Here is a 15,480-nt window from a genome sequence, read left to right on the forward strand (position 1 = left end):
GGCCAGCTTCAGTTCTCTTCCTTATTTCATGTATTTCTAGCATCAGCTTGGTTGTATTGCCCAAGGGTTAAGACACAGGGATCACATTCTCTCCTGGGTTCAGAAGGAGCAAGGGCTTGTGATTGACCAGCTTTCTCATCTCTCCTTTTGTTGGACACTCTGCACTATTGCAGTTACTTTTCCTTTCTGTCCTTATCCACAACTGATGTTTCCCTGGGTAACCTGATCATAATTCATTTCCCAGCCTTTTGGGGTCAGTATACTTTACAGGTGTGACAGCTGTTCCAGGGCTCATTTCATCATCACTAACTAGGGTTTCTGCTGCTTCTGAACTCTGAACTTTGAACTGTTTATGGTAGAAGGGCTCAGCTCTGCACTGGTGGTAAGATGGTTTCTAGTTTCAGTGCATGTGCTTCTCATTCAGGATTTCTTTCTTGTTGTTGATAAAATCGTGTTAGTTTCACCTGGGGCTCCACTGAGATTCAGCTTACATTTTAACAGAAGACCTCTTGTCCATTCTGAAATTCAATGCTCGTCATTACAGGAGTCCATTTCAGAATGTGTGGCCATATTATTGCAGTGATTAGGGTGGCAATGGGGTAAATCTTTTAGTTATTCTGCATTGCACAAAACATTTTTTTAAAATCTATAACCTATGGATCCACATCATGTGCTAGATACAGTTTTCTTTTGTCTTGCTCTTATCTGGAGACTTTTATTCTTGTACCTAACCTTGTGTACTTTATAAGTGAGAGGAATGGAACTTTTAACAGCTCAAGTCTGCTTCAAAAGTTTTAATTATGAGTTATAGTGTCCAGGTGAGTTGTGACCAAGGGATAAGATGGAGAGTGAATGAATAATCCTGTCAAGTTGTAGAACCTCCCAAGTAATGGAATTTAACACAAGCAGGTAGAAATAATTGTTTGAATGCCATGGAGAAATGCCTGTTTTGAGGAGGGTAACCTTCATCACAGCTCCTTTAATAAATAAAGTATGTGTGGTGTGTGTATGAGAAAATAACCAGAACAATGTATGGCTTCCCTTATACAAAGAGAAAAGCAAGTCTATTTCAGAAGTCTGGCTCCTGAACACTATTATTTATGAGTAGTAAAAACAAGAAAGAAAATAGTCCACCAAATGAAGTCAGAACAGGCTAGATATTTGTAAAGGTAACTGACATTTAGAGAGGTATTTTCAAAGATGTATGCCCATGTGACTTTTGTGAACCACAGTTAATCTCAGTGATTATTGTTGGGGATAACTCCTCAATTACATCAAAACACTCTAAAATGAACACGTGATTTTTGTTTTAAAGCATTGAGTGAATATATGTCATGAAATCTTGCACGTCTTAAACACGAAATACATGAAAGCCTTCTTTACTGAAGACCTGAAACTGTCTTCTCTTAGAGGGAAAGACCTGGCATCTCAACCTCTTCTTGCTGGGAGCAGCTGTGAGATGCTCATCTCTCAGGACTCGTGAGGCTTCAATGCAGCTACTCTTTTCTCTTCTTTTTACCCACGTTAGCAGTCCTCCCCACGTCAGCTACTCCCTTTTCTTCTTCTTTCCAGATTTAGCACACTTCCGGCAACAAAAGAGGCAGCACTTCATGATGATGAGCATCACAGTCAGCACACAGGCCAGCAGGAATCCAAGCACATCCAGAGAGTGGTACTGGAACCAGGTGAGGTCATGTGCTGCCACACGAAGGTGCTTGGCTCCTTTGTTGCGCATGACATATTCAATCCAGAAGACGGCTCTGTCCAGGGGCTTCATTGGTTGATCATGGTGGATTCTTGATAACCGCATGGCATTCTCTTTATACCTGAATGGGACAATGTGTACAACTAAAATTAAAATGAAACTAATTTTCAGAGCTTCCTAACATTTGTTGATTTGAGAAACAGCCCCCAAAGTGACTCAAAATTAACCAAATAGATTTGCTGTGGTTTATCAGGTGACATGGAGGATAGTTGAGGGACAAGATGCACAGTTTAGTGGCAGGGAGAAGAGTTGAGTGGCAAGGAGGAGAGTTGAGACAGCCTCGTGTAGCACAAGTTTGTTCTGAATTTGTCGTGTAGGTTACACTGGCATTAAAGATATCTAATGAACCTCTCTATCCACTTTCCAACTGATGAGATTACCAGCATCCACTGGCACCTCAGTTACAAGTGCTGGGTCTGTTTTTGCTTTATTCCCATAAAATATTAATTTTTAATTGGAATTTTTGTAGTTCAGCTATATTTTCAAATTGGCAAGAGATCATTAGTAATGAGAGCTAAATCTTTTTCGTTTGAGGAACATGTAACATATGATATAAGACTAATAAGTGAAGTAAACACAAAATTGTCTTAAGCATCACAGGGTAAGGTGTCATGTTGGATATCTCTTCTCCAGTTTCAGTTTCTCCTCTCCTACCTCTGTTTTGTAATTTCAATCTCTAACTAGATTCATGTTTGAAAACACTTTTTAATGTATGATTCTTTCTTACACAATACTTCCACCAGAATTCTCAACAAAATGAAACTAAAATCCAATTCTCTACCTGGACATGGAGACTGTGTCTACAAGAACCAACATCATTTTCTCCTGTTGTTTTGCCTATGGACTTTCTGATTAGGTACATCTGTCTTCTGGTAAACCTTGAAGCTACTAATGATGTTGCTGGGGTATGTTATGAATTTAATATTGTCTTTCATTCCAGTGTGCTTGTTTTAATCTCATTGTCCAGGCCTTAACATAAATTTCAACTAACATGGGTTCTTTTGTTGACATCACTGTCTTAGAAGCCTTAGATGTTGGCTATGAGTTCAGTGAAACTTGGTATTTATTTTAGAGTGATAAAATGAACTAAACTATTCTAAGGGCTTTTGAGATGTCATAAAATTGAATCTAGAACACATTTTCTCAAAGCTAGTCACTACAGCTTCTATTGCAGGGTTGGTAGAACATGCCTTTTATCTGAGCACTTGGGAGGCAGAGTCAAGAGAATCTTTCTGAATTTGAGGCCAGCACAGTACTATAAAATGAGACCCTGTTTAAAAAATGATAGAAATAATATAAAATTTCACCAAAAGTTTTATAGCTTCAGAAAGTATGGATAAACATTTAAACATTCTTTCATTGATTTTAAAGTTCATGATTACTTCATTATGTATATTCTGTTATATTTTAATGTCCTTGCTACCAGTAGATGTATATTTGAAACATTATTTACATATATACAGAGAATTTTCAGACTAATCATTTCTCATTTGTTCTATGAAGTCAAATATGAATATAGAATAACTTTGTTATTGGAAACAAGTACATATTTCAGATATGCAAAATAATTTGAAGTTTTTCACTGTTATTTTCCTTCAGATGGGATTAAAATCAATATGATGATGATAATAATCTTTCCATCAGTATTTTAAAAGAAGTAGTTATATACACTAAGCATGATGGCACATATTTTCAATCCCAGCTCATAGTAGGCTGAGGCAGGCAAATCTCTATGAGTTCAGGATCAGTATTGTGGTTATACAGTAAGACCCTGTTTCAAAAAAGAAAAAAAAACTCAAGCAAAAAGTAATTATACTCACGAAGGGTCATTAATGATGGTCCTCAAAGCAGTGAGAAGGTCTATAGTTGACAGTGTGTTGAAGTTCACTCTAACAGCTGCTCCCTTGGCTACCATGTGGTTAATATTATCAGGTTGATCCGCAAACAATGGAATACCAACGATAGGAATGCCATGATAGATTGCCTCATAAATGCCATTGGCTCCACCATGAGTTATAAAAGCTTTGGTTTTTGGATGACCTACAATTAGAATTACTTTTACATAATCATTGATTAAAATATTAAAGAGAAGTGAAATATAAGGGTTCCAAAGCGACTGTTTTCATAGAAAACATGTTATAGCCAATAATTTGCAGTGAAACTGCTTTGGACTTTAATAGAAAGAAGTTCTTAAGTGAGCAGGAGAGGTAAGAGAAGACTATTTGGAAGAAGTAGTATGTGTCTTGGGAATTGCAAAATGAAAATAAGATTGCCACATAAGAAAATGAAAGGAAGATTGTGGATAAAAAATCCAGTGGAAAAGAATCCACATGGTTAGGTTTATAGTACCAGGTATGAATTTCCCCTGGGGCTCTGAACATAGAGAAGAACCCACAACTGTCACTTTTCTAAACCAATGTCATTTCTCATTGGATTTGAAATCCTTACCTTATACCCACATAAACATGTAGCTTTCATCCCCCATCAAAGATTCTTATTTTTGCAGCACACAGAGACCATTACAGAAAGCCAAAGTTGTCAAAATGCAGAGAACAACTGATCTTGGGTATGAAGCTCCAAATGACACATCTATAACATAAACCCCCTATATATATGGCTCAAGAAACATTTCAGAAGATGGGTTGGAAATATGGTAAGAATCACAGGACAAGGAAATCTGCTCTGAGATTGTGTCTTCATACAGCATAGGGAGACTGCAGTCACTAAATCTTGACTTTATGGTGGTCTAAACAAGATCAGTACAATGAATATACCAGTTGACGTGCCAATGTAAAGGCAGAAAATGTTACAGTGCCTTGTCCCCAGGTAAAGAGGCACAGACACATAATGACTGCTGAGAATCAGTTTTCCCCAGGGATGAATGCTGTGGGATGGTCTGTATGTCAAATTGCTCTGACTGGTCAATAAATAAAACACTGATTGGCCATTGGCTAGGCAGGAAATATAGATGGGACTAACAGAGGATAAAAGAAAGAACAGGAAGGCGGAAGGAGACACTGCCAGCTGCCGCCATGACAAGTATCATGTGAAGATGCCGGTAAGCCACAAGCCACGTGGCAAGGTATAGATTTATGGAAATGGATTAATTTAAGCTATAAGAACAGTTAGCAAGAAGCCTGCCACATCCATACAGTTTGTAAGCAATATAAGTCTCTGTGTTTACTTGGTTGGGTCTGAGCGGCTGTGGGAGTGGTGGGTGACAAAGATTTGTCCTGACTGTGGGCAAGTCAGGAAATCTCTAGCTACAGATGAATTCAAATTTATTATCCAATACCAATGGTGAGTTCAGAAACTGAGCAGGACTACTAGATGGACTTAGCAGATTGTATTTGTATATCCATATGTATGTACAGATGCAATAATAATAACCAATGAGAAAGAGGAAAAAAAGGAAGTGGGTGGGAAGGAAGAGGGTAGATATGAGAAGAGTTAAGATAAATGGAGTTGATGGTTTAATTTGACTAAAATATATTGTGTGAAATTTATTTATTAAAATACCACATTAAAACCCAGAAGGCAAGTAGACTATTTATATAGAAATAGTTTTGGCACTGGGTCTGGTGTGTAGTGTATAGTCACTATAATAGTAGATGGTGGAATCCAAAGCCAATCAAGTTGCAGTTCATCATGAAATACATTAGTACTTTGTGGTAAAGATTTGTTTGCATAGAAAATACAGAGTTGGTGCAACAGGAGGGGCTAAGATTCTCAGTGGCATTGGAAATATTCCTGTAGTAGGATAAACGATAATGAAAAATTAAGAAGCAAGAGACAAAGGGGCAATTCATACAGTCTCTGGACAATTCTTAGGATAGTTATTTCAGCTGGAGTGAAGATATTCAGATTCTAGACATAGAGAAGATGATTTTTAATAATAGGATGACAGAATTTATAGGCAGCTATTTTTCATTCTGTATTTATGAAAATAAATATAAATAAATTTGCTTTGTTTCTGACTGTCCTCAAGATCTGTTCCTCCCTTTGTTTTCTTACTTTATTGACCTCTGTCTTACCAAGAAGGTCATTCTGGGGGATCCACTTGTACAGCCGAGTATTGGATCCTAAGGTCTCTGGTTTCTTACCATCAAATCTCCACAGAACCTGTTACACACAGAAAGTACCTTATTCAATTGCAGAAATTCAAAAGCTTTGGTATATTTTGATTCTGGATAACCAAGGAGATTATTCAATTGAACCAGTTATTGCTAATGAAATTAAGAGAGGAAATTTTAAAATAGTATGAGATGTTAAAAGACTGACATAAATAATACATTTTCTGTACATAGCTTTACAATAACTTGAGCATGATATTTCATCATGCTAATTTATATAGGTTTAATGATTAATGACAAATTCAAGCATACATGAAAATTTTAGGCAGTTAATATAATCCTGAATGGGTATACTATATACAATTAGTAACAATTTATGATTATGTATATATTATGTATAATTCTAGTTCTTATTTTACAAATTCAATATTAATTTATATCTTTTTGAGTCATGGGCACATAATTTTACCTATATTTCCATCTTCCCTAGTCTACAAATTATAATTAGGTTTATTTTTGATGCATAAAAATATCCTATTAATATAGTTTACTATTCTGAGAAATAATTTCTTTCTTACTAAGGAAGTATATTTACTTTGTTTCAGATGAAACTTTAAGGACTGCCCAAGGAAAAAGTGTCAATAAGAAAATTTGAAGTATGATTTCTATTGCTCTAAATACAATTCATGTTTAGTGCCAAACTGAGTTGCGAAATACTAGCATTTCTCACAAACGAATACAAACTGTTCATCTTCACTTTCTATATGCTCTGTGTTTCTAAAATAAGTATAAAAATTGTCTTCATGAACAGGAGAAACTGTTATCAAGTACTAGAGTAAATGCAGGTCTTTACAGCCAAACAGTGATGCTTTTAGAAAGTGAGTCAACCATACAAAAATGTATGGAGTCAGGAGCTTCTAGATTTTTCTTATGGTTACTGAATTACATATAACTCCATCTTAAATTCCATGCTTTTTCACCAACCAGAAAAAACATTTCCTTGATGTTCTAGAAGCAGAGTTCCCGTAGATGCAATCAGAATTTTATCATCCTGGGCTCACTTCAGGGTCAGGACCAATTTTCATCATCCTTTCTCTTATATTTTCCTACATCAGCCATTGGGAAGAAGATATTTTCCCCCTTCTTTCTTTACAAACATTTGTGTTTCATTTTATGTATGTGGGTGTTTTGCCAGCATGTAATTCTGTATGCCACCTGGAGGCCTGAAAAATGTATTAGATCTTCTGGAACTTGAGTTGGGTACACTTGTGAGCTATTATATAAGTGTTAGCAATCAAACCCAGGCTCTCTGGAAGAGCAACCAATGCTCTTAACCACCGAGTCATCTCACCAGCTCTGGTATATTTCTTCTTATTTTATTTCCTCTTTCTCTCCCTTCTTTCCACCCTTTCTTTCTTTTTCCTCTCACTTCTTTTGAGATATGAAAAGTTTGGGAATCACCACGAAGTATAAACGGGCTTTAAATGTGAGAAAAAAGATTCACTCTGGTCTCTAAGAGCCAGAATGACAACTATGCACAACCATGCATGGATGTAATTATAATCTTTCAGATCATGAGTTCAGTCAGAACCAGACTAATATTTCATCCTGATCAATTTAAAATTTTCTTTTTAAAATGGTGTTAGAGATGAATAGGAAAGAAGCCATCATTTTATTTTTCACACAGGAATTTTCTTAAAACCTTTCAGAGTTCAATACACTTATAATACAATTGTCCACCTAGTGGACACTTTAATCTCACCTTTTGTGGAATCTGAGCAAGAGCAGATGCAACTATATTGGCCTTTTCATCTGTTAAGTTTCTAACCATTGAACCCAGAGAAAATACCACAACACCGTGTTCTCCAGAGCTCTGAACAAAGTCTTCCATTTCCTACAAAGAGAGATGTGACATCACAAATGAATGGCAGCATAGGAAGCACCACGACAAACTTTATGAGAGGAAATCATGTAATAACTGGAATTATTTTAAGAAGATCAGTGGTTCCATTGCCTCAGTACTCAGTATTCATTGAGAGTACATTTGTGCTACAGTGCAACTGACCAAAATAAGTAAATTAGAGATAAAAGGTAATGTTACTAGAGATATCACTGAAATTTAGATGATCATTAGGAGGTATTTTAAAAACAACACAAAGAGGAGGCAGAAAGATTGTAAAAGTCAGAAGGAATGGATGACATCCCAGTGTCTTCCAGACACAGAAAGACTGAGGAATATATGACTCTCAGAGACTGTGGCAACACACGTAAGACCCGCACAGGTCCAAGCCAGATGAGGTCCCAGCACTGAGAGTGAAAAATGGACATGGACTTCCATTTCTAACTAGGAAGCTTTTTGCAATTGATACCTGATGGCAAAGGGGAAAATCAATTCTCTCTCTATTGGAATATCACTGGGTAAATCATTCATATCCTAGAGCAGGACCCATGCCCAGGAGTACTTGGTCAACACAAAATAAATCCCAAGGGTTTTTTTTTCTTTTGTGGGCTTTGTCTTTCACTTGGTTTTGCTTGGGCATTTTTTGGTCTTATTGATTTTTAGGTCATTGTTTTGATTTTCATTTTTGTGGTTTCTCTCTCTCTCTCTGTGTCTCTGTCTCTCTCCCTCTCTCACACTCACACATACACACAGACTGACAGAGAGACAGAGAGAACATAAAGTATGGGTGGGGAGGTGGATATGATCTGGCAGAAGATAGTCACAATGTTTTATATGAAAAAATTTTGGAATGAATAAAATTTCCAGTAATTTTTTCCATTATGGCTACTGTAAAGGCAATTGTGACACTCCCTTGTAAAGTTCATATACACACTTGCATATGCCTTCATCTTGGCATGAACATCTCTCTACTAACCTCTGTGATTAAAATCTATATTAATGACCGGTGGTGGTAGTGTGATACAGAGATGTGTTAAAGTATGGAAGTAATGTATATGTCAGTTGTCAGAGAATTCTAATCCACTTTTTATATCTCTCATGAAACCCGACATCCTGAAAGAGTGTTGAAGAATTGTTTCCATGAAAAAGGCAAAGCAATTTATCAACGGAAACAATATAGGGTTACCTTAGGCAATGGTTTGGCTGGTTTGCAGTGGAGTCCTCCAACAAAGTCAAAGTTAGGTAAGAATGGGTGGGGAAATTCAAAGTCCCAGTAAGTTCGAATGAGCCACATATCTGCTTTCCCCATCATTTCATATAATGTTGTGGGTCTTCCTGCACCACAAAAAACAAGTAATAATATGCAATGATGAAAGGATTTTGTCTGGCATATAGCATGTGATTTCTAGTGATGAGTTGAAATAATGTAGACAACAATTTGAAATGTTTCACTGGTGCTTTATAATATAAATGTACTAATATTAAATTTAATATTAATATTATAAAATTAAATAATAATTTGTGTAAAAATTACATTGTCTTCCAAAGTTACACCAGTAATTTCAAAGCTTTTTGACTGCTGCAAAGAATCTTGAAAAAACAGCTTTCATAGAATATTTAGTCTAGTTTATGTGTTTTAGAAGCTAGTTTCTTGATCCTTGATTCTTCAAATGCACTATGATAATCTGTAAGGTATGACTAAATTCCTTTTAGATACTGCTGTACTGGGTCCATCAAAAGGGACTAGTAATACTAACAGTTGTATACGTGGAAGTTACAGCTAGATATTTTCCATAAAAATATAACATTCAAATTCTTCTTACTCTTAATTTAGGTGTTACAAGCCAATAAAAATGCCTGCATTTTGCAGCAAGATTTTAGGCTTTAAGTTATCAGTTTTAGGCATCTGAGAAGTCTCAAACTCCAAGAAAACCAAGTTTCTTTGGCTGTTTCTGGTCTTAGAGATACTGTTTAATTGTTAAGGACCTTTCATGACATTCTAGATAAATGTTTCAATTTGCAAGTGAAGAAACTTTTATAAGGGAACATATTTTCTTTAGTGCTACACAGATAGTCATGGTAGTGAATTATAAGTTCTTAGTGCACATATCTAAAGTCACTAATGCATTCATTGAAACCTGGAGTTTCTTATACTAAGACAAACATAGAATACATCAAATGATTACCAAGAGAAATCTTTGTCTCAATTTGCATGGAGAGCAATTTCTGGAGTGTTCTGAACAACTCTACAGTGTTCTGCCTTGTTTTGAGGCTATTTAGTTGTCTTCTATTTTTGCTTTATCAGCTCACAATTAGCAACCTCATTCTATGACTGTATATTCATCCACACACACTCACATTCTAAGAAGCAGAAAATTGGAATTTCACTGTAATAGTGAAAGACAGTTTACCTAGAACGTCACTGTAAAGCTGACTCCAGGTTTTCTCATTAAATAATTGAAACCAAAAGTCAAAGTATAGCACAAACAACATATTCTTCACCCTTTCCACAAATGTCATGTGGTCACTTAATTCTGAGAGAATCACAGGCACATAGGAAGGAGGGAGTGGAAGTCCCCCACTGTACTTTTCACATTTGTGTCCAAGACAGCAACGGAGACTGTACACTAAAGGTGTCTTAAGCACTTCGGCCAACAGCTCACCACAGGGACCAACAGCATCTGCGAGGATGACATCAAACTTAGATCCTTGGAGTTTTTTCATAAGACTCTTGTTCCAAACTACAGCTTTGCAGAAGCTTTCAATAACATCAGAATATTCATTAAAGGCTTTTTGCACTTTTGAAAAGTATGTCCAAACTGAGAGTTCTTGAAAATCGTATGTCCAATCAGTTACCCATTTTTCAAACATATATTGAAGATCATCTTTACTCAAAGGTACAGGATAAATCTCAAAATTAATAGAAGATTCATTGCTAGGCTCAATAAGGACGGAAGCTGAAGATGTCAGAACAGTTACTTCATGACCTCTCTGCAAAAGTTCATCCAGAATCTTCTTTATATTGATCCAATGGCTGTATTCTGTTGGCCACACCAGCACTTTTCCACAAGTTCCAAGTCTAAAGTAGCATATCAACAGCAAAACTGAAGTCTGTTTCATATACATCTTGCTGAAATGGAATGCTTTTGACATCTATCATTCTTTGCAGGTTTTCATGCTTTTATGCAAAGTTGGATAAATCAAGAAGTTAACATGTAACTTCAAAACCATCAATGAGTTAACAAGCCTGGTGGTGTGATATCATCTGTAAATATGCACATGGAACGTGAACTCAAGGTTAACAAAGTTTGTTTGTCTCCTTTTTTCTTTTTCTCTTTCTTTCTTTCTTTCTTTCTTTCTTTCTTTCTTTCTTTCTTTCTTTCTTTCTTTCTTTCTTTCTTTCTTTCTTTCTTTCTTGTGCCTGATACTAATCAGCTAAGATCACACACTTTCCATGTATAATTATCTTGTCTAAATATAACATTTTAGAATCATATGAAGAGTCACAAATGAGAACCTCCTATTTCTTACATAACAGTAAAGATCAAACAAGGGTGTAGCTAGAGTTTTCCTGCCTGGCCCACACTCAGGACAAATCTCACTCACCTGCAGTCCCACAGCTGCTCAGACCCAACCAAGTAAACCCAGAGACTTATATTGGTTACAAACTGTATGGCCGTGGCAGGCTTCTTGCTAACTGTTCTTACAGCTTAAATTAATCCATTTCTATAAATCTATACCTTGCCACGTGACTCGTGGCTTACTGGCATCTTCACATGCTGTTTGTCATCGTGGCTGCTGACAGTGTCTCTCTGACTCAACCTTCCACTTCCCAGCTTTATTCTCCTCCTTGTCCTGCCTATACTTCCTGCCTAGCCAATGGCCAATCAGTGTTTTATTTATTGACCAATCAGCAACACATTTGCCGTACAGAACATCCCACAGCACAAGGGTATGGGGAGACCAGCATTTCTTTGATCTTGGTATTTTTCAAAAATTTTGATTATTTATAATGCATTATGTTACATTCAAATTGCCACATTTCCTCCTGAAAGGAAGAGGGAGTACTATAATGCTCAGGAGACTAAAATATTTTTACAATATATCTCTTCCAGATCATATACACACAACTTCTTGGATCCTGGAGGTTCTTTGGTGGACATATCTACAAGTGCATCCTCTTTAGATTTCTATCGCCATGATAGACATCATGACTAAAAGCAACTTGGACAGCATGGGTGTTATTTCTTCTTAGAGCTGTAGTTCGTTATGAGGAGAAGTTAGGGCAGGAACTCAAGGCCAGAACCTTGAGTCAGGAACTGAAGTAGAGGCCATAGAGGAACAACATTTACTGGCTTATCTTGATAGCTCTCTCCATTTTCTCTCCTTACATCCAGGACCACCTTGCCAGGGATGCCAACAATCACAATGGGTTGGGCTTTTCTAATCATTCATCAAACAAGAAAATTGACCCACAGGACAATCTGATTAAAGCATTTTCTCTACTGAGGTTCTCTCTTCTCAGATGACACTAACTTATGTCAAGTTGACTAAAAACTCACTAACACAAAGTAACATAGCAAATTCCAAGGATGCATCTTCCTTAAGAGTTCACCACGATGGGATGGGCCTTTCAGATATGCACTCTTCTATGCTTCTGTAAAGAACTAAATAGATTCCTTGGCTCACCTTGTCACACCTGAGTGGAATTACTACTTTGGTTTTTCATCAATGCTTTTTCTGATCTTAACAGACACTTGTTCTCATGTTTCTGGGAAAATCATCTATGCAATTATAGCCCAAAGAGGAACAGATACAGATAAAATCAAAGATTATTCTAGTAGAGTGGTTTGTATGGCTGTTGCTCTGGGTGATGTAAATGCTACTGAGACTTAGCTGCTGGCCTGTAAAGAACTTTCTTTCATAAGGGGGATAGTACTACATTTGAGACAGAGAGAGAGAGAGAGAGAGAGAGAGAGAGAGAGAGAGAGAGAGAGAGAGAGAAGATGATGCTCTTTTCCTCACTAGTCTCTGATTTGACAGGGAAAGTAGTAAAAAAGGGAGGATGAGGTAGAAATATTGTTTTTCTGTTTCTTAGAGCCAGTGGGGAACAAACAAAATTTCCTCCCTTTAACATTAATATGTCCGTTGACATTGCCATGGCTTCAAGCTTGCCTATGCAGGCTCTAAAAGTACCTGTTTCACCATAGACTTCACTTCCTGGCATTCTGTCTCTTATAGTCATGTACTCTCTCTTTCATCATATTCCTTGAGCTGTATTTACAGAAGCTGTGATGTACATGTATCTATTTGGGGCAGAACTTTCTGACATTTTGATATTTTCATTATGCCAAGTTGTGCTTTTTTGTGATAGTTCTCTGTTGTAGAGTGTGACAGTCACATTGTGGTGGTTTGAATAGGAATGGCCCTCATAGGCTCATATAGTTGAAAACTTGGTCACCAGGGAATGACACTATTTGGAGATGTGGCTTTTTGAAGTAATTGTGGCCTTGTTGGAGCAAGTGTGTCCCTGGGAGTGGGCTTTGGGGTTTCAAATACTCAAGCCAGGCCCAGTGTCTCTCTTTCTCTTCCTGCAGATCTGGATGTAGAATTCTCAACTACCTCTGCAGCACTATGTCTGCCTGTATGCCAACGCGCTTTCTGCCATGATGACAATTATCTAAACCTTCAAACTGTAAGCAAACCCCAATTAAATGCTTTCCCTTTATACATGTTGCCATGATCTCAGTGTCTCTTCACAGCAATAGAACATTGACTTAGGCACACACTTACCTATGGGTATAAGGAAAAGATTTAGAATGTAGTAAGGATACTCATTATCATACAGGCTCAATTATGTGTGAGCTGCAGAGTTAACTGCTGCCAAAGATCTCAAAGTGGTGCTGGGCTTGCAATCTGTGTGTTCGACACAGAAAAGACCAACAGAAGTCCTAGCCAATCCATAGCCAGTAGGCTGAGGGCAACTGAGTCATTCCCTTTCTTAATGAGTCTCAATGCAAATTGGAGTCCTTGTAAGATGGTATCCCAAAAGCAAATGGAACTTGAGTTTATAAATGTATAACTTTCAAAGCTAATCTATCTATCTATCTATCTATCTATCTATCTATCTATCTATCTAACTATTGAATTAAATTTATCATGCCCAATAGAATGAAAGATTAACTAACTGTGGTAGCTACTTTTGCTGCCAGGGTCTCCACTGTGCTAGCTATAGTAACCAATTATGAAATGGTAATCTCAGAAACAGTAGCAGCGGTGGCTGCCACTGCTATAACAGCAACAATGGCAGCAGTGATGTCAAATTCTCTTCTGGAGCATGTGGGCATCCACTGGCATGGACATAACTCCAAGAACATGAACTGCCAAGACCCATTTTTCTTGATCCCAGCACGACTTAAGCTGGCAGCTCTGTGAAAGAACAACTAAGAACCATAAAGAAAAAACAGGCAGCTCACAAGGAGCAGAACTAATGGTCTCATAATGGCTACATTCAGGCTCACAAATTTTAAGGTATCTTCAAAGGGGACTAAATGAATTTCAGGAGTATTCAGAGATGGGTAATGTCTGGGGGGCGCTCACCAACCTAAGACAGAGCGCCTGTGTGGCCTGGGCAGGCGTCTCCATGACAGGTAATGTGACCTGCTGATGTCCCATGCAACCTAAGTCAAAAGTTCATTTTTTAGTAAAAGGGGAGACCTGCAGGACCCTGGCCCCCGTTTTGAGTAACTGTTGCCTTGCTTGCTGATCTTGACCTTGATATCCTCCCTATGCTAATTCCCTGCAGGGTTCCACCCTCCTGAATGCTTAAGGGAAGTTCCTTGTCTGTGTATCCTGCATATTGGGCATTAACAGCTTAGATGCAAGATTGTAAAACATCGGTAGCGAACTTCTGCCCTCTGGGGTTCTCCCATTGTGCTCTAAGCCTGTATTTAAGACCTCCTCCCTCCTTCAATAAATGGCATCCGGCATAAAAAAAAATGTAGTAAGGAATTGTGCTGGTCTAGCAAAGTGGAAATCATAGGTTTTTTTTTGTTGTTGTTTTTGTTTTTGTTTTTTGTTTTTTTTTTAACCCTAAGGTCAGTAATGTCACTAGGCCCAGGAGGCTGGCTAGGTTTCCAGTATCAGTCGTGATTTGTCTCCAGCACACTATACCTCTGTGCTGGCTAGTCTTTTGTCAACTTGGCACACAAACTAGAGTTATTTGAAAGGAGGGAACCTAAACTGAGAAAATTCCTCCATAAGATCCAGATGTAAGGTATGGGAATTTGCTGCTGGCACAGGAAGGCTTGCTTTTGGTGACACTAACTGGGGAAAGTCTGTGCAGGAGCTATGTGGCCATTGCTAGGCCTGAAAATGTAAGAATGAAGCCAGTGGTCTTGGGCAACTTAGCCAATAGTCAGTGTAGAAGCTTGCAGTGAGTTCACATATTCTTTAAAATTTTTAGTTTATTTTTATATGTGTGAATGTTTTGCTGCCTTGTATGTTTGTATACCCCTTGTGTGCCTAGTTTGTGGGGACATACAGCTAGGGAAGACTGCTTAATTGCTTCCTCTTGGCAGATCTCATAGTATTTTCTGGAACCATTGAAGTCAGTCTGCAGAAAGAAGCTTCCCAGTGAGATCTAGGTCAAATCCTCTGAGTTCTTTGTCCTAGAACAAAGCATTTTCTTAATTAGTGATTGATTGGGGAGAGCCCATTATGGGTCATGTCATCCTATGTAC

General features: G+C 37.6%; 1 protein-coding gene across 2 annotated transcripts; it reads right to left on the minus strand.

The window, feature by feature from the left end:
- Positions 1-1,546: 1,546 nt before the first annotated feature.
- Positions 1,547-10,864, minus strand: LOC128108925 (UDP-glucuronosyltransferase 2B1-like). 2 transcript variants are annotated; one of them, XM_052735932.1, is made up of 6 exons: positions 10,402-10,864; positions 8,925-9,073; positions 7,601-7,732; positions 5,800-5,887; positions 3,586-3,805; positions 1,547-1,826 (listed from the first exon to the last, which is right to left on the minus strand). In XM_052735932.1, the coding sequence occupies exons 1-6, from the start codon at positions 10,862-10,864 to the stop codon at positions 1,547-1,549; spliced, it is 1,332 nt and encodes a 443-aa protein (XP_052591892.1). The 2 variants fall into 2 exon arrangements, with proteins under 2 accessions (XP_052591892.1, XP_052591891.1); XM_052735931.1 differs by having other exon boundaries at positions 10,150-10,864.
- Between the last annotated feature and the right edge of the window lie 4,616 nt (positions 10,865-15,480).

The sequence above is a fragment of the Peromyscus californicus genome, unplaced genomic scaffold (assembly GCF_007827085.1).
Source record: "Peromyscus californicus insignis strain IS unplaced genomic scaffold, ASM782708v3 Scaffold_13__1_contigs__length_99412109, whole genome shotgun sequence".
NCBI classification, from domain to species: Eukaryota; Metazoa; Chordata; class Mammalia; order Rodentia; family Cricetidae; genus Peromyscus; species Peromyscus californicus.

Bases quoted from the DNA above. Each gene is read 5' to 3' on its own strand.
- LOC128108925 (XM_052735931.1), bottom strand. From the start codon at position 10,864: ATGTATATGAAACAGACTTCAGTTTTGCTGTTGATATGCTACTTTAGA. The intron at 9,074-10,149 runs GTAAACTGTCTT...TTTGTGGTGCAG, and splicing joins GCTTTACAGTGACGTTCTAG to GAAGACCCACAACATTATAT. The intron at 1,827-3,585 runs GTGAGTATAATT...TGTCCCATTCAG, and splicing joins ACCATCATTAATGACCCTTC to GTATAAAGAGAATGCCATGC.